Source organism: Alnus glutinosa, chromosome 4 (genome assembly GCF_958979055.1).
Source record: "Alnus glutinosa chromosome 4, dhAlnGlut1.1, whole genome shotgun sequence".
Taxonomy (NCBI): Eukaryota; Viridiplantae; Streptophyta; class Magnoliopsida; order Fagales; family Betulaceae; genus Alnus; species Alnus glutinosa.
The window spans coordinates 3,558,403-3,578,440 of NC_084889.1; the positions used below are offsets into that span (position 1 = coordinate 3,558,403).

At 35.1% G+C, this 20,038-nt stretch overlaps 2 protein-coding genes and 1 pseudogene across 2 annotated transcripts; all 3 read left to right on the forward strand.

Annotated features, from left to right (window-relative positions):
* Positions 1 to 463: 463 nt before the first annotated feature.
* LOC133865672 (xanthotoxin 5-hydroxylase CYP82C4-like) lies at positions 464 to 1,101 on the forward strand. The gene is made up of 2 exons (XM_062302101.1): positions 464 to 673; positions 772 to 1,101. Exons 1-2 carry the CDS (start codon positions 464 to 466, stop codon positions 1,099 to 1,101), a joined length of 540 nt encoding a protein of 179 aa, XP_062158085.1.
* A 3,956-nt stretch (positions 1,102 to 5,057) lies between these two features.
* Positions 5,058 to 8,879, forward strand: LOC133865636 (cytochrome P450 CYP82D47-like). Its single transcript, XM_062302056.1, has 2 exons — positions 5,058 to 6,161; positions 8,004 to 8,879. Exons 1-2 carry the CDS (start codon positions 5,244 to 5,246, stop codon positions 8,625 to 8,627), a joined length of 1,542 nt encoding a protein of 513 aa, XP_062158040.1. The 5' UTR covers positions 5,058 to 5,243; the 3' UTR covers positions 8,628 to 8,879.
* Positions 8,880 to 17,140: 8,261 nt separating this feature from the next.
* LOC133865675 (cytochrome P450 82A4-like) lies at positions 17,141 to 18,795 on the forward strand (annotated as a pseudogene).
* The last annotated feature ends 1,243 nt before the right edge of the window (positions 18,796 to 20,038 follow it).

Here is a 20,038-nt window from a genome sequence, read left to right on the forward strand (position 1 = left end):
TGAGATACACGTGTCAAATTTGACACGTGTATCTCAATACACGTGTCAACTTGTACACTTAATGTCGTGCACATTTGACACGCGTCTTACGCGTGTCAAAGTGCACGTGTCTAAATGTTTGACACGTGTACAGCACTGTACACGTGTCAAAATGCACGTGTCAAAGTGCATACATTTTTGTAGTGGGTCCTAACTTCGAACATTGACTCCGTCATTTATCTCTCATTTCAATTAGCTATTCTTCGTGTTGGCCTCATTCATTAAAAAAAAAGTTTGAGCTCACGCGCGTGTGAGTGAACGTATTAAAAAGTATTGACAAAATGATTAAATTTACTTCCTCCTATAAACTTAAACTTTAATTTTGAGATAAATGGTAATAATTTAACATTATATGTGCATTATTAATACTATTTTGGATTACTCAGATTATTAATTATCATCATTATATTATCTTTAAAATTTTATGCAGGCACTTGTCCTTGGTGGTGGCAGTGACACTACAGCAGGGACGATCTCATTACTCCTGAACAATCGACATGCGTTGAAGGGGGCAGAAGAAGAATTAGACCTTCACGTTGGTATGGGCAGACAGGTTGATGATTCCGACATAAGAAGCCTCGTTTATCTTCAAGCCATTATCAAGGAATTGAAACCCTCCGCCTATACCCAGCTGGTCCGCTCTTAGGACCGCAGGAAGCATTGGAAGATTGCACCAATATTGCTGGCTATCGTGTGCCTGTTGGCATCCGCCTGGTGATAAACGTATGGAAGATTCAAAGAGATCCAAGGGTTTGGACCGATCTGTATGCTTTCCAACCGGAGAGATTTCTCGCAGGCCATATGAGTACTGTTGATGTCAGAGGTCAACACTTTGAACTTATTCCCTTTGGCCCCGGCAGACGGTCATGCCCGGGTGTGTCGTTTGCGCTCCAAGTCCTTAACTTTAGACTTGCTCGACTCCTCCATGCCTTTGACTTGGCAACCCCATTGGATGATCAGCCTGTTGATATGACTGAAAGCCCAGGTTTAACTATTCCAAAAGCTACTCCATTAGAGATTCTCCTTACACCACGCCTTCCTGCCAAACTCTATGGCTATTAAAATGCATGTTTGTTGGCGGAGTTTGAGTTATTGATGAATAAAATAAGATGAAGTGTTGTTTGCAAGAGGGGATCGTTGGATCTGGGGTGTATTGGATGTTTATATATATATATATATATATGAGAATCTCCCGCTTATTCTCTCATATATGTGCGGCATGTGCCTTTGTATGAACAGATCTGTTCATATAAAAAAAACTTCAGCCGATTTTAAAATATATAGCTTAATGATTTTTTTTTTTTTTTGTGAAAGCTTAATGAATTTTTAAGTGAACTGAAGTGACGTATCAAACTATTAATGTTTGTCAAAAGTAACACATTTTTTTTTTCAATAATACCCTTATTCTCTTAAAAATTAAAATAAAAAAAATTAATAATAAACAATTATTATTATTTTTTTTAAAAAAAAGAAATGTAAAAAGGTAAAGAACTTAAAAAATTTTAATTTTTTTTAATTAAATAAAAAAGAAAACAAAAAAAAAAAAAAGAAAAAAAAAAAGAAAAGAGCAACGAGTGGCTCGACAGCCAGCCCTCGGCTGGAAGTGTCTTGTGAACCACCTACATGGTGACTGAGGTGGCCGCGAGCCCACCTAGCTCCATGGGTTGGAAGTGGTGGCGGCTCACCCCCAACCACCTCTAGTCAAGCCACTTCTTGATTTTTTCTTCTTCTAGTTTTTATTTTTAATTAAAAAAAAATTAAAATTTTAAGTTTTGAATTTCTTAACTTTTTAGTTTTATATATTTATATTTTTTTTATTAATAGTGACACGTGTCATCATTTTATTGGCGTTGACGTGGGACACAAACAAAATCCGTCAAGTCTTTTGAGGAAATTTAACTGGAGAGAGTGATTTGTATTTTTAACATAACACGTGGAGCTTTGAGTTCATTTTGAAAACACAAAGAGTTCATTTTGCATTTTTTTTTTTCTCATTTTTGTATTTTTTTACTAAGAGTAACTATGTAACACCCCAGTCCCATATTGGAAATAGATAAATAACTCACATAGAGTGAGTGGTTTATAAAAGATAGATGAGTGCTAAGTCCCACATTGCCTAGTTACTAGGTGAAACTGAGCTTTATAATGGATTCTAGGGAAGCTTCAAATTGACTAGTCCTTTTGGGGTGTAGCGCAGATGTGGTTAGCGCTTTTCCTTGGGTCGTTACAAATAGTATCAGAGCCATTGCCCAGCCTGAGATGGTGGGAGCGTGCACAAGCCAATGAGGGACGCCAACAGGGACGCTGGGTCCAAAGAAGAGGTGATTGTGACGTCCCACATCGCCTGGGAATAAGAATGTGCTTATATGTATAAATGCACCATTTATAACACAACGCGTTTTAAAGTCGTGATGTCGATGAACCTATCAGAACTCCGCAGTTAAGCGTGCTTCTGCGAGAGCAATCCCAGGATAGGTGACCTCCTGGAAAGTCTGGTTTAGGGAGCAAAAAACGGACAATATTGTATCATTGGGGGTGGGTCGTTACAAACTATGTCATTATTTTATTGGTGCTGACATGGACATTAATGGAATCTATCAAGTGTTTTGACTACAGAGATTGAATTGTTATTTTGGCATATCCTGATGATCACTGAATTATTTTTATACCACAATGAATGATTTGTGATAGACCATTTATTGGAACTGAATTTGCATTTATTCAAAAAAAAATATATATATATATATATATATATATTTTTTAAGAGACTAAGGTTATTATCAGAAAAAATAATAATTTTTTTTTGACACATTTTAATAATTTGACGGTTCACTTTATTACACTTCAAAATTTATAAAGTTATTTTCAGATGGACTGATAATTGAGAGAGTATTTTTATATTTTTAAATACCGTACTCATGTTTGAGCTTTAACCATCTACCTAACATCTCTTGTTTGTCACTTGTCAGTCTTTCACAACTACCGAGAGAATCACACGTTCAAGAGCTGCATCAAATCCAAGTATCCAACGTTCGTCAAAAAGTCTAATAATAATGATCAACAGATCTCCCTTCACCGTGTGATTTAATAATTTTAAGTGATGTAACATTATGTATATAATTAAATGTAATAAAATAAAATTTTAATCACTTGATTTTCTTATGATTTTTGCTGTTAAGTCAAAAAATTTAAATCACGTGACATTATGTTTATTATTAAATGCAATAAACTTTGACCATAACATATTTCTCTTGAAACCGTCCAAAATTCCTTGTCCCTTTCGCGCGCCTATTAATTATATACTAATCTATAAGATAACTTATAAAATTTCATCATTAGGTTGCGCCAAATGAGCTTGTAACAATTTCTTACTCACTTTATTAATTATCATTATCATGTTCACGCTTAACCCGGCCAGCTACTATCCTAATTAATTAATATACAGAATAATTACATTGACTCTTACAAGATAACAACGTAGTGGCCAAAAACTTCTGGGTGGCATGGGTATAGGCTAGCTGTGCCAAATATAAAGTGGAACCGAAATGGAGATCAGCATTTATCTAATTTACTGTATGTCAAAATTTTTATTTTATTGTATTTAAGGTGTATATATTTTTACCTACTATACCTTATAAATTTTTAAACTAATTAAATCTGTATAGAATTTCAGTGTGCTAAGAGAGGGTATTTAAACAAAGATTGTTAGATTTGTTAGCTCTTTTAGAGTTTTTATGTTGTGTAATTTGATCAATTGAAGTCTAATTTAGGGAGGCGGCCTAAGCTAAATGAGTCCATTGAAGACCCCTTCACATAGGAAGTCTGGTTGGGAAGCATTCACGCATAAGTACGTGTCAGAGTTAGAGGTACGACTACTGCATAGTCTACATCGTGTTATGTGAGTACTACTGCTTTTTAATTAGCTTTGTCTTCTGAATAGTTAATTTTTTGGGTTTGGTTGCCCCGTAGTGATTTTTCTCTTAATAAGAGTTTTCACTTTGTCAACAAAATATTTATCTCTTTTAAATTCCGCACTTAACATTTTTTTGCACAATTGCTCACACACACGTTAATTAGAAGTCTTTATTTTTCAAATTTAATAAATCACTTTAATTAACACACTTAAAATTTTATAAATCTATTTTAAAATCGACCGATAATTGAAAGGATTTTTCTATATTTTCCCCAAAGAAATACCCTACTCATGTTTAAGCTTTAACTACATTGACCTAACTTCTCTTGTTTGCCTCTTGTCAGTGTCTCACCAGAACAGAGAGAATCACAAGATCAAGAGTTGCATCAAAGCCAACATCCGTAAAAAAGGTCTAATAATAATGATCAACATACCTCAAAAAATAATAATAATAATGATGATAATGATGATGATAATGATGATGATGATGATGAACATTTACCACATTAGCCTAATTCTCCCTCCTCCTTCCTCCTTTTGCTGTCCAAGTTAATAATTTTAAATAACGTACGTAATATTATGAATGTATATAATTAAATGTAATAAAATAAAATTTTGATCACTTAAAACTGTAGCATTTATATTATTAAATGCAACCAATTTTGACCATAAAATAGTTGGCATCATTTCTCTTGAAACCGTCCAAAGATCAAAGGTTGAAAATGGGTCCCTTGTCCCTTGTCCCTTGCGCGTGCCTATATATATATATATATTGCGACAACAAAGGATGACAGCATTGTAAACTTTATTTGCATCGACTTTTCTTTCTATGTTCGCCACTAATCTATAGATAACTCATAAAATTTCATCATTAGGATGCGCCAAATGAGCATGTAACAATTTCTTACAAATTTAACCCGGCCAGTTACCATCCTAATTAATTAATATACAGAATAATTACATATATTGACTCTTAGTGGCCAAAAACTACTGCTGGCATGTGCATATATAGGCTAGCTGTGCCATATATAAAGTGGAACTGAAACGGAGAGCATTTATTTTAATGTACGTCAAAAATTTTATTTTATTATATTTAACGTGTATATATTTTTACCTACTACGTTATAAATTTTTAAAATGATTAAATCTGAACTACCATAAGAATCCTTATGGATCGATCCCGGCCTACAAATTGATCTCAGCAAGTAGAGAAGCGTGTGAAATTGGGAGGGGCTTCAACAACTCAAGCCAAAGATATCTCGCCCGTAAAACAGTCTGATAAGCTACAATAATGGATTTCCTGCTACCATGCCTAAACACAATCATAGCTGGATTGTTTGCCATACTTGTAGTTTCCTACTACTTTATGAAAAAGAGGTCCGAAGCTTCAAAGGGAAAAAGAGCACCCGAAGCTGCTGGCGGATGGCCTCTAATTGGTCACCTGCGACTATTAGGCGGATCTCATGAGCTCCCCCACATCACTTTGGGAGCCTTAGCCGAAAAGTATGGACCAGCCTTTACCATTCGGATTGGGGTGCATCCAGCCTTGGTGATAAGTAGCTGGGAGTTGGCTAAGGAGTGCTTCACCACCAACGACGTGGCCCTGTGTTCTCGTCCCAACCTTGTTGGCTCAAAACACTTGGGTTACAACTATGCCATGTTTGGATTCTCCCCCTACGGCTCTTATTGGCGTGAGATGCGCAAGATAACCGCCTCAGCGTTACTCTCGAACCGCCGGCTCGAGCTACTTAAGGATGTTCGAGCCTCTGAGATGAAGAACTCGTTAAAAGAGCTGTACAAGCTCCGGACCGGCGGTGTTTCAGTGGAGATGAAGCAATGGTTCGGGGACTTGGCTCTCAACGTGGTTCTTAGGATGGTAACTGGAAAGCGGTACTCTGGTGACGATGAAGGTGCACGACGGTGTCAGAAGGCGTTCAGGGAGTTCTTTCACTTGATGGGGCAGTTTGTGGTCGGGGACGCCATTCCTTATCTTGGGTGGTTGGATTTGGGTGGGCAAGAGAAGGCCATGAAGAAAACAGCGAAGGAGATAGACTGTCTAGCAACAGAGTGGTTGGAGGAGCACCGGAAGAGGAGAGATTCAGGTGAGGCTAAAGGGCAGCAAGATTTCATGGATGTAATGCTGTCAATCCTTGATGGTGCAGACCTTGATGGCTTTGATGTTGATACGATCAACAAGGCTACATGTTTGGTACGTATCTTAATTTAAGTAATGAAAAATGCTACTTCACCGGGTCGAGACCCCTTTTATTTGTATGTATGCCTTAATACGTTTACAATCTTTGTATAATTTTTTGAACAATTTTAAAATTTTTTTTTAAACAAATCTTTATATCTATTTTCGTACATATGAATTCTACGTATCAAATGATTGTTTTTTTTAAAAAAAAAATTGTTAAAGCTGTACAAAAATTGTAAACGTATTATATCTCTTTGAATAATACAAAAATTTCAACGGTTTAAAAGAGGGGTAATTGCAAATCCTTACCACCCCTCTTGTGTAAACTATTCAAATTTATATATTATTCAACATAAGAAGTCCCAATTCATCTCGCTGAGCCTTACGAATTCAAGGTTGGTGAAGGTCAAATTTGTAGTTTGATTCTCGTAATCCTTTAAGTTTCTTAGTGTCGCCAAAAGCATGATGATCAAATTGAGACCAAGTTATAATTCATATTAGTCTTAGGCCGGGAGACGGTCACACCTAGGTTGGTTGAGATTTTGGTATTGCACCGAATGTAATACATTTTATTTAGACTGGTCATTTAATATGAACAGTTCAAATCAAGACAACAAAAAAGAAAAAAGAGAATAGCTTGTAAGACTAAAGGGTGGTCGAACCAACCCCTTGGCTAAAGGGGTGGTTCAACCACCTTATATCGGTTATTGGAGGTGGCTGAACCACTCGTTTTGTCAAAAAGGGCGGTTCGACAACCCTGAAACCATCACATGTAGTCCACAAGAAAAAGAAAAGAAAAAAGGTCGCTTGTGGGTAGTTGTTGCGTGGTGAAATCACCCGATGTAGAAGAGAAAAAAGACAACTCTTGAAATGGCCGAACCACCTCTATTTTCTTTTTTCTAGTTATCACAATTTGAGCTATTTATTTTAAATAAACGGCCAAGTAAAATATATGCATCTGGTTCTAAATCCCAGTACAATTTAGTTCCCCTCCTTTATATATCCTTTTACTAAAAAGAAATTATTGTGCACACGGCTTATCCTTTGAACCAAAGTCTGAGCGCAAAAGTAGAAGTTAAATTAATTGGCCTCAGTTTGAAAAGGATTAAAGTTCAAATTGGATAAGAGGTCTGGTAATATATACAAGTGTAAGCCATGTGCACAAAGACTTGTGGAAAAAAAACCGCTCTAATTCTAAATTTTATCTCAATTAATTAGCTAGGTCTAACATGGAAATATTAAATGTTGAAATGATCTCGATCACTAATAACATTACAATTACATTTTCATAGCAACAAGTATAATTAATAGACAAAACTTACACTAACCAAGTAAATCTCCCAAATACAGCTAGCTTCGCCACTAGAGATGCATGTAGCTCCTACCCGAGTATTGCGTTATCGATCTATTCCGTAAAATTAAACATGAATGTTTTGTAAGTAAAAAAACACGTATGTCCACGACATAATAATTACTTTCACCAACGGTAAACAATGATAAACTGCTTGAAATCTACTATAAAAGAAAAGTTTCCTTGAATTTAAATGATTTTATACTGTTGTTTTCACTTAAGTATAATTTCGAAGACAAATTCCTGCATCTGTTTTAAATAAAAATGTTTCGACTTTAAAAACCAACTTTTAAATTAACAAAGAATGAGAATTTTTAAATAAAGGCTCATATTACAAATATAATTTTTAAAGTTGTGCTTACTTATCGAGCCGTGGGCTCATAATTAATTACATTGTAAAATTGCGGTGGAATTGTGTATATATACTTGAGCTTGAATTTTTGTCATATGAATCATTTATTTTTTATTTGCAGCTATTAATTAACAACAATTACACCATGCAGAATATGATATCAGGAGGCTCAGACACAACCATGGTCACTCTGACGTGGGCGCTCTCGGTGTTGTTGAACAATCGGCATGCTTTAAGTAAAGCCCAAGAGGAACTGGACATCCACGTGGGCAAGGAAAGACTAGTCAATGAAGAAGATATTAACGAATTGTTCTACCTCCAAGCCATCGTTAAAGAGGCTCTAAGGCTATACCCACCTGGACCTCTCTCAGGACCAAGAGAATCCACAGAAGACTGCACCATTGGTGGCTACCATGTCCCAAAAGGCACCCGTCTTGTGGTGAATCTTTGGAAGATCCAGACAGACCCTGTCGTGTGGTCTGACCCATTAGAGTTCAAGCCAGAGAGATTTCTCACAACCCACAAGGATGTCGATGTCAAGGGTCAAAATTTTGAGCTCATCCCCTTCGGCAGCGGTAGAAGAGCGTGCCCGGGGATATCGTTTGGCCTTCAAATGCTGCAATTGACATTAGCCAGTCTGATACATGCATTTGACATTTCAACTCCATCAAACGCTCCAGTTGACATGACTGCAACCTTTGGACTAACAAACATCAAATCCACGCCACTTGAGGTTGTCCTTAAACCTCGCTTGCCACCAAATCTTTATGAATAAATATTGGACTACTGCAGTTTTTTATCATCAATGGTTGTCTCAGCATCGTTTAGTTTCCTTAATTTCTCTAATATTTGCTGGTTGGAGAAAGTTTATCACTACCTTCTATTTCTTGTTAGATTATATTATGAGTACATATGTACCTTGTCCCACATGAGTTATTTGTATGTATAACTGTGTTACTAGCCTATATATGTAGGCCCCTCATGTACACTATTATATGTGATACAATATACTACCTTATTTTTAGCATGGTACGAGAGCACAGGTTCTAAATCACCTTATTTATTTATATTTTCGACATCTTCCCCAAACTCTTCTGGTGCTGCCTTTCGCTTCTGCCAAATTTCCTCGCTCTGTCCTCCTCGGTTCTTCCTCTTCCAATTCTCGTCTCGAGCTGGTGATTATACCACTCGAAACCTAGCTTGGGAGACGACCGTGCCAGAGCCTTCGAGCCCAGCCTCATTGGAGTCATCACGCTTCGCCACGAGCCACCCTAAGATTCTACCGTCTCGTGCGCATCGCTACCTTTAACCTATCACTAAGTAGGAAACAATAACCAGTGGTAGAATGACGTTTTATAGGATCACCGGCCCAATCCGCATCAAATAGGTTCATAGTTATTACCACTTTAAAATGCGTTGTGTCAAAAAGGTTGGGAATATACATATAAGCACATCCCCATTTCCATACCCAAACGATGTGGGATATCATAATTTGCAAAGTAAGAAAAGTCTGTTGTTGCTCGATCTAGCATTGAGGCAGAATATCGTGCTTTAACTGACACTACTTCGAAACTCCTTTGGTTGCGATAGCTTCTACAGAATATGGATGTCTCTTTCCCCTAAGTTACTCATGTCTACTGTGACAACAGAAGTGCTATTCAGATTGCCCATAATGACGTTTTTCATAAACGGACCAAACATATTAAGATTGATTGTCACTTTGTCTGTCATCATCTTCTTCAGGGCTCTCTACAGCTTCATTTTGTTACGTCTCGAGATCAACTCGTGGATCTATTCACAAAGTCTCATCCTCTAGGGTGATTTCGCGATCTTGTGTCCAACCTCAAGATGATCTCTCGCACTCCACCTTGAATTTGAGGGGGGTTGTTAGGTTATATGTTAGATTATATTATGTGTACGTATATATCTTGTTCCACATGAGTTATTTGTATGTATATATGTGTTACTAGCCTAAATCTATAGGTTCCTCATTTACGGTGTCAATATTACATGTGATTCAATACATAAACTTATTCTCAACATTTCTCAACTGTAATTGTAAAATAGTCGTCTTTTATCCCCTTGTTTTTGCGTTTAATGGATTATTACTGATTAAAAAAATTCCATACCGCTGAAAGCAAGTTGGCAGAAAAAAAAAAAAAAAAAAAAAGGCGCGTGACTTTAAAATAGAAATCGCTGTGCAGGACGTGACATTGAAGAGAAATGTCAGCAACTAGCTTAGAAATAAAATAGTGCCTCGCATTTAAAAAAAAAAAAAAATGGCAAAAATGAAAACAAAAAGAAATGTTCTCTCTTGTATCCACCGACAAACTCAATTTTAATTATCTGGTGCGGCTTAGTAAGACCATTCTTACTTGTCTCACCACATTTTTTTTTTTTTTTTAAGGAAGGTTAGAGCTCATTTTAGTATTTTTTTTAAGTGTCTATCTGAAAATGATATAAATATAATAAAAATATTATATTTATATCCTTCTAGATGACATGGATGCAATTTTTTTTAATTATATTTATATCCTTCTAGATGGAGGAACTCTAGCATTCCTAAATTTTTTTAGTCAAAATAGTTAAAAATTACTTTCCTTTTAGTAACTAAATTTTTTAAAGCATCTCAGCAACCTCATCATTTTAGGTATCCACTATCACTATTTTATTTAAATAATAATAATAATAATAATTATTATTATTATTATTATTATTATTTTCAGATTTCTTTATTTTTTTTCTATAATCTTTTTTGTATGTTAATCTTTTCCTAATAGTCATATATTTTTTTTTTTTTGTTATTATTTTTTTTTTCTAATGGTCATATTTATGAATATGAAAATGTACTCTAGCTCATATCAGAATTTCAGAATATTTATGTTTGGATGCTAAGAAAACATAGGAAAAAGCCATTTAACTAACTAAAGCGACCAAAGACCTCAAAAACTGTAAGATTAAAAAATATATTCAAGTTTTTCATCAATTTTCTCATCAAGCCATTACTCAACAATCTGCATTATAAGGGAGAGGATTGAAGAGAATGGGCAGTGTGCATATATCACTACAAAAATAAAAGCATTTTGACGCGTGTCTACAGTACCCGTTACTGTAGACACGCGTCAAATTAGACACGTGTCTAATTGTACAACCGTCCAAAATGGACACGTGTATTTCAATGATTTCATACCTGTGTCCAATTGGACAAGCGTATTTAATACACGTTGGACACGCGTATTAAATACGCGTGTCCAATTTGACACGCGTATTAAATACGCGTGTCCAATTTGACACGTGTAATAATACACGTGTCCAATTGGACACGAGTATTTTATACGCGTGTCCAATTGGACACGTGTATTATTACACGTGTCAAACTGTTATTTTTTGCCAAATATATATTAAAAAAAAAAATTCGGTGTTGTATTAATTTTTTTTAAAAAAAAAAAAAAAAAAAAAAAAACTCCTTATCTTATTAATCATACAAATCTTTGAAAATACGGTGTACATAACTTATACACATAAAATTAGGTTTGAAAACTATATGCTATATGTAAATTTTATGGTTGAAATTTATTCTTTTTAGGTTCTTTATTTATATATATATAGTATACTATATTGTACTATATGCATAATTAAACAAATTTGGTGCTATATATCTAATTAAACCAAATAGTTCAAATTAGGGTTTAGTTTTGTACACCATCTACGTTTAGAAACAAAAAAAAAAAAAAAAAAAAAAATTTAAACATAACAAAGTTAAAAAACCTATAATTAATACTATATATATAGATATGCATGCATGTAAACGGTTTAGAAACTATATACAGTAACCTTTCTATTTATGGCTATATATAGTAAATGCAATTATTTTAAGAGTTCTGCGCTACATAATGAATTAAATATTTATAGTTTAGTCCCTCATATAGTACATACATTTAGGGTTTATGGCTATATATAGTACATACACTTAGGGTTAGGGTTTATAGCTATATATAGTATATATAGTGTATACACTTAGGGCTAGGGTTTATACCTATATATAGTATCTATACTTAGGATTATGGTTTATCGATATATATAGTATATACACTTAGGGTTTGGGTTTTAGGGTTTATAGGTATATATAATATATACACTTAGGGTTATGGGTTATAATTTAATTGATTTTACATTTAATGAATAATAATGTCAATATATTTTTCACGTGTCATTATTGTACACTTTTAAATATATATATATATTAAATCATAAGCAGTTCAAAATTAGATTGTTCCGATATATATAATATATACACTTAAACTTATGATTTATAGCTATATATAGTATACATACTTAGGGTTAGGGTTTATCGCTATATATAGTATATGCACTTAGGGTTAGGGTTTATAGCTATATATAGTATATATACTTAGGGTTAAGGTTTATCGCTATATATAGTATATACACTTAGGGTTAGGGTTTTATGGTGTATAGGTATATATAATATATACACTTAGGGTTATGGGTTATAATTTAATTGATTTTACATTTAATGAATAATAATGTCAATATATTTTTCACGTGTCATTATTGTACACTTTTAAATATATATATATATATATTAAATCATGAGCAGTTCAAAATTAGATTGTTCCGATATATATAGTATATACACTTAAACTTATGATTTATAGCTATATATAGTATACATACTTAGGGTTAGGGTTTATCGCTATATATAGTATATACACTTAGGGTTAGGGTTTATAGGTATATATAATAGATACACTTAAAGCTATGGGTTATAATTTAATTGATTTTACATTTTATGAATAATAATGTTAATATATTTTTCATGTGTTATTATTGTACACTTTTAAATATATATATTAAATCATGAGCAGTTCAAAATTAGATTGTTCCGATATATATAGTACATATACTTAGGATTATGATTTATAGCTATATATATATAGTACATGTACTTAGGGTTATGGTTTATAACTATATATATATATATATATAATATATACTTTTGGACAGAGGATTAGGGTTAGGGTTTATGACTATATACAGTACGTACCCTTAGGATTATAGTTTATAGCTATATATAGTCTATGCACTTAGGGTTAGAGTTTAATTTTATGGTTAGGTTTTAGTTTTTATTTTTTATTTAGGGTTTAATATAGTATATATACTTAGTGTTAGAGTTTAATTTTAGGGTTAGGGTTTAGTTTTAAATTATAGTTTACGGTTTAGTTTTAGTTTTAGCGCGTAAGGTTTAGCTATATGTACGGTACATACATTTAGGGCTGCATGGGTTTGTATTTTTTTTTTTTTTATGTGGTTAAATTATATAAATACATATATATAATTTTTTTTTTTAAATAAATACAATTGGGGACGTGTATTTAAATACACGTCCCGGATTGGACACGTGTACTCAGTACACGTGCCCAATCCTTTGGCCAGGACAGCTGCGCGGGAGTTCTCCCGCGCGCCACCTGGCCTTAGGTGATCGTCTATATGTATATATATATATATATAAATTTTAAAATTCAAAAAATAATATTATATATATATATATCGGAAATGGGTAGCTTCCTCTGGAAGCTACCCATTTCTGATCACTCTCTCTCTCTCTCTCTCCCCCTCTCCGTCGACACATACAGCCGCACCGGACAGCTCCCGGCCACCGCGATCCGCCCTTCCCGCCGGTGAGACGCCCTCTCTCCACCTCTCCTCCTCTCGGTCTCTCTCTCTCTAATATCTCGCTCCATCTCTCCCTCTCTCTCTACCTTTCTCTCTATCTCTCTCTTCCTCTCTATCTCTTTCTCTCTCTGTCTACCTCTCTCTCTCTATCTCCCTCTTCCTCTCTATCTCTTTCTCTCTCTCTCTACCTCTCTCTCTCTCTCTCTTTCTCTCTCTGTGTATCTCTCCCTATCTCTCTCTGCCTCTCTCAGTATACTCTCTCTCTCCCTCTCTCGCTCTCTCCCTATCTCTCTCTTCTCTCTCTCTATATCTCTATGTCTCTCTCTCTGCCTCTATCTCTCTCTGCCTCCCTCTCTCTCTCTGTATCTCTACGTCTCTGTCTCTCTCTCTCTGTGTAATAATATGAAGTTAGTTTTTTGTAATTTTGTGTTTTTTATTTTTGCTGATAGTATTAATTTGTTCCTCCCAAAAAATGCAGGTACAAAAAATACAACAATCAGTAGTATATTACATCACAGAGTACAGGATTGTGAGTAATTTTCAAAATTTGTTTCCTACATTTTTTGGCTATAATAAATTTCAAATATTTGTGATAGTATTTATTTATATATTTTTCTTAATTGTTTATCATTGCAGTATTACTATATATTGTTGTATCATTTTTTTGATTTTTCTGTGGTTGGTTATTATGCATGGAAAATATGCATGCGTACAGTTGTATATTTTTTGGTGATATATTTTACCATTTACAAATTTGTGTTGTTATTATCATTTTCGACAATTATCATATTTTGGTTTTTGGGAATTCTATAAAACCGAAATTTGACAAAATAACTCAACAAAATGATCCTCATATAGAAAATCACTTTTTAAAAATAAAATTATGGAATTGTTTAAACTAAAATTGAAACAAGTATATCGTACTATTCGTTTTTAATATTTTCTTAAAAAAATAATTTGAGAAACATAAAATGACCCAAAATATTTAATTTATGACCAATGTGGGACGCGCTGATGGTATGTTTATGAATATAATTTAATTATTTATTTGAATTAAACTTGAGATTAATGTTTTCCTTGAAGTTTTTAAACCTATAATTCTTTGATTGAATGTGCAGGAGGAGCTCTATCTACCTGTATCAGTAGACGCGCGCAGGGCACAACAGGAGGCGTTGAATGATATTGGCCGTAAGCACCGCTCGTGGAAGTCGAGGTTCAAAACCAAACTATGTATTGGAGACGGTGACACGCCCGAGAGTATCCGTGTGAGAATGCCGGACAATTTTTTTGAGGAGTATGATGCAGCAGATGTAGAGTTTCTGCTGAGAGATTGGTGCAGGGAGCATAAAATCGTATGAAGGCCAAAAAAATGTCAACTATTTTTTAATAACAGTTCATTTAATTTTAGTTTTAATTTAAGTGTGTCAATTGTTACATTTTTATTTTCATGTTCAATGCGTAGGCAACCTCTGAACGGATGAAGAGGCTGCGGGAGCGGAATGACCTTCCCCATTGTGCGGGATCTAAAAGTTATGCCAGATTTAATCACGAGGAGGTAATTAAATATATATGTTTATGTTTTTAATATTTGTTGGTAATTGTTTTTTTTTTCTTTATACTATTTTTATCGCTATCTGTTTGTTATATATGTCAACTGCATGACGACAGACATGTACATCTGGCACGCCCCCCACTCGCGCCGCGTCGTTCGTGAAGACCCACACAAGGAAGGACGGCACTTACGTGAACGACCGTACACGGGTCCTATGCGTATGCTACTGATTTAGTTTACTAATATTTTTAAATTATGTGTGATATGTCATTATTCAATATATGACAAATTCATGTTGACGACGTACAGGAGAGGATGACGCAGAGTTCATCCAGTGATCTAGCCGCCACGCAAAGCGTCTCCGCAGACACGGTGCGTTGGGCACCGAACGACGCTTACGAACGGGCGGTTGGGAGGCCTGAGTATGCAGGGAGGGTTCGGCAGGTTGGGCCGAACGTCACACCTGTTCGAGGGACATGTTTCTCATATAGGCCTCAGTCACAGGGGGGACCATCTCAGGGCACGTCTCGGGATTGGGCCGAACAGTCTCGGAAGATGGAAGAGATCCAAGTGGAGCTACAGGCTGAGCGAGCGAGGAATGACCTGTTGGAGCAGCGCGTGCAACAGTTCGACGGCATAGAGCAGCGCTTGCGACAGTTTGAGGTCTTTATGTCCTCCATGGGAGTACCAGCACCATGTCTTGGTAATCAGTCTTCACCTGCATACGTAGGTAGTACGTCGTCCGTTAGTAGTGCATCTGCAGGTATGATTTATATTGTGTATAGGACAAAATTAATTTCAATTTGTTTTCATTACCCCTTTAATTTTGCAAGTAATATTATATACTTTAATTGTCTATATTATTTGCAGGTAATTCGACAACGGTTGGTACGTTGTCGCCTGTTGGACGACAGCTGAGCCAGCACTCCACTTTCGCTACACCTTCGCCCGCTACACCATTCATTGCACAGCAATCGCCGGTTGGCGAGAACACGCCTGGGACGGTACCTCGTGATTCGTAGGGACGCCCTTCAGATTTGTAGATATTTTGTGTAATTATTTTTTGTTCGTAAATATTTGCTTGTTAACGAATATGTTATTAACTATTGGTTTGTGTAATATGATTTCGTGTTGTTTTTGGGTAAAATAAATATTGCGTTATTTGTGGTCGGAAATTACAAAACTTGAAAAATTCAAAAAAAATTTTAATTAACCCAAATAAATTTTAAAAAACAATAACAAAATTATTTTTTAAAAAAAAAAATCCAAATTCAGTTTTTTTATTTAATTAAAATTTTTATTTAATTTTTTAATTGTATTTTTAATTTAATTAAAAATACAATTAAATAATTAAATTTAAATTTTATTTAAATAAAAAACTGAATTTGGATTTTTTTTTTTTTTAAAAAAAAAACAATTTGACACGTGTATTGGAATACACGTGTCAAATTTAAGGAGAAAAACAACGAATTTAATGATATTTTAATCATTTGGTGACTAAAGTGTACTCACAATTTTGGTGAGTACTGTTCACTCAATAAATTTTTTTAATTATAATTACAAAGCTGTTAATGTGTATTTTTATGTATTTTTGCTAAATTATCTCACCAATTTCTCACTAGATTGAGAAATCGTAGTCACCGCATGGTATATTTGGCTACTGTTTCAAAAGAATCAAGAATAGTATATTTTCATTGATCAATAATGTTGATAGTACTGTCATCAGTCACGTTGAATGCATGGTGATCAGGTAGATTTGTAAAAAGGACTAAGGTTAGAGTGGCATGTGTGGTCTGACTTTCAATGGTTAGGTTAGAAAAAGTGAAATCGAAAAAATATTATACCACAAAATATATGGCAAGTCAACATTTCAGGTCCCACATAAAAATAATACCACAAAATATCTTGTAATTAGTTAAATATATATATATATATATATATATATATATATATATATATATATATGCATCTAGAAAAGCTAATTCCTAGTTCCCATAGCTAAATTAAAAGTATCCTATAAGGCTCCAATGATCTTAGCTAAAATGAGTTTTCTTTCACCTTACATAAACTCTGTCATCGCTGGACTCGTTGCCGTTATTCTTCTCTTCTACTACCGTAGTGTAAGGAGGTCCAGAGTTGGCTGGGCCAAAATAGCACCTGTCGCTGCGGGTGCATGGCCTATAATTGGTCACCTCCCTCTTTTGGGAGGAACAAAGTCTCCCCAAATAATGTTGGGAGCCATGGCTGAAAGTACGGACCAGTTTTCACTATCCAGCTTGGTTTGCAACGTGCTTTGGTAATAAGCAGTTGGGAGATGGCCAAGGAGTGCTTCACCACTAACGACCTGGCTGTTTCCTCGCGGCCCAAGCTTGTAGCCGCTAAACACTTTGGCTATAACTTCGCCTTGTTGGGCTTCGCGCCCTATGGTTTCTATTGGCGTGAATTGCGTAAAATAGCCACCTTGGAGCTACTATCTAACCCTCGGCTTGAGCTTTTTTTCTAAATTCGAGTCTCTGAAGTGGAAAATGATGAAAACACTCATAATGCACAATAATGACATAACACCAAGGCATATTGGGATGAGACTCAATGTTTAAGTCCCACCCCAATATCCCTTGGTGTTGTGTCATTGTTGTGCACAAAGAGTGTAAGGATTACTCTCCATGAATTGGATAATATTTTTGAGGAATGGTTGGAAGAGCATAAGCGTAAGAGAGCTGCAGGTGAGGCTAAATTGGAGCAAGATTTCATGGACGTATTGCTTTCTGTCCTTGATGGCAAAGACATATGCTGGTTAGGACGCTGATTCGATCAACAAAGCCACATGTATGGTGCGCAATGTTCATTTTTTCAAATTAATGACAGAGATTTCCATATCACTATTTATCACTCTATTATTTTCCTATTGTCATTCGCTATCTTTCTTTTATCGTTATTTTTGTCAAAACAGATTCAAACTTAAGTTCCTGTGTACCCTTATATGCCTTACAATCTCATGAGTTATGCTCTAAAACAATAAAGAATGCTCAAGGGTTATATTCTAACAAAAGTTGTACTTTGTAGAATTTAATTGCAGCAGGCAATGACACCAGCACGGTTACCCTAATTTAATTTGGGCAATATCGTTATTGTTGAACAATCGGCGAGTGTTGAAAAAGGCCCAAGATGAGCTTGAAGTCCAAGTGGGCACGAAAAGAGCCGTAAATGAGATGGATATCAGTCAGCTGGTCTACCTTCAGGCCATCGTCAAAGAGACATTACGTTTATATCCACCAGCACCTTTATCAGCACCGCGTGAATTCAGTAAGGATAGCATCATAGGTGGCTAGCATGTCCCAAAAGGCACTCGGCTAATCACCAACATTTGGAAAATCCAAATAGATCTACGTATATGGTCCGATCCATTGGCATTCAAGCCGGAAAGGTTTCTCACCACCCAAAAAGATGTTGATGTTAGGGGCAAACATTTTGAGTTAATTCCATTTGGAAGTGGCAGAAGATCGAGTTTGCCCAGGAATATCTCTTGGCCTTCAAATGGTGCACTTAGCACTGGCTAGTTTCTTACACATGTATGACATCTCAACTCCTTTGAATGCACCGGTTGATATGACTGGCCGGGAGCCCTGGATTAACGAACTTGAAAGCCACTCCACTCGAAGTCCTCATCACACCACACCTACCTTCCAGGCTTTATTGATTAACGACGTCTGTCTAATAGAAGAATTGTAACGATAGGATTCTCATATTATGAATATGCATATTACTAGAATCAATTATAATTGCATATTATTGCAATCTCTTTGTTGTGTCATAATCTTTCCATTATGAAGTGATTCCCGGATTATTATGTAATAATTTTATTCCTAATTTAATAAGTTTCATTCTTGCATATAAAAAGAATATATATAGATGCCGTATATGCATGTTCTTTTTCCCGTCTTTTTTTTTTTCTTCCATTCAAATGTAGGAAAAAGGTTATAAGTGACGATGTTTTCCACTCTTGATCTGAATAGAAGAGAGAATTAAGAATCTTTTAAGAATTCTTTCAAAACACAAAATGAGAAGCAACCTATTTAGCTATGTGATATGTTCGAAAATAAGCACAGCATGAAACTTTCAAAGCCTTCCAATTTTGAAAATTAAAAAGAAAAATGAAAATGAATATCATCTACAACACTGGAAGAGTTTCAATCTTTAAATCAACTGGGATTATTGATGGCAACGATTACTGTGAGGGCATCCCCTTCAAGTAACAGATCTGAAGTTCCATTTGAAACAACTGTGTGCTAAAAAGGGAAAGCCAAGGTATCTTACTTTGGAAGGGATGGTTTGTGAGGTTTAGGATACCCTTAATCGAAGAATATTGATGGAAGGCATGCTGTTCTTGTTGAAAAAACATAGAGGATTTGGCTAATTAAGTTCATTTTTTGTCCATACTACTTGGTGTACGTAAGTGGATAAGCAGGTAAGAATAAGGTTGGCTTCATTGGAGAAGATATGATCATCTGCAAATAGCATGCATGGTTAATTCTCAAGCAAAACACACAATTGCTTTGAGCAATATTTGGAAGTTACTTTTTTTTTTTTTTTTGGGTGATCAATAAGCTTTTTCATTCAAAAACACAAAGAATACAACTCACACTCCAACAGTTTTAGAAACCAAACTGGAACCAGAACAACAAAAGCTACTACCATACATACCAAGCAACCTGCTACCCTCCCAAACTCAACCTCAACAAAAAGGGAAATCCCCAACAACACACAATCAACAGCAAACCAGCAAATACAAAACAGAACTCTGCTATCCATTCTCTACCAACACACTCAACAGAATGCCCCAATTTCTACAAAATTCGACATTCACTAAGTTGTACCTGAATTTATTTTCCCCCCTTCCCATGATTGTAGAACCAATCTCCCAACAAATGGATAATATTTAG

Bases quoted from the DNA above. Each gene is read 5' to 3' on its own strand.
- LOC133865636 (XM_062302056.1), top strand. From the start codon at position 5,244: ATGGATTTCCTGCTACCATGCCTAAACACAATCATAGCTGGATTGTTT. The intron at 6,162-8,003 runs GTACGTATCTTA...TACACCATGCAG, and splicing joins TCAACAAGGCTACATGTTTG to AATATGATATCAGGAGGCTC.
- LOC133865672 (XM_062302101.1), top strand. From the start codon at position 464: ATGCAGGCACTTGTCCTTGGTGGTGGCAGTGACACTACAGCAGGGACG. The intron at 674-771 runs GTCCGCTCTTAG...AACGTATGGAAG, and splicing joins CCTCCGCCTATACCCAGCTG to ATTCAAAGAGATCCAAGGGT.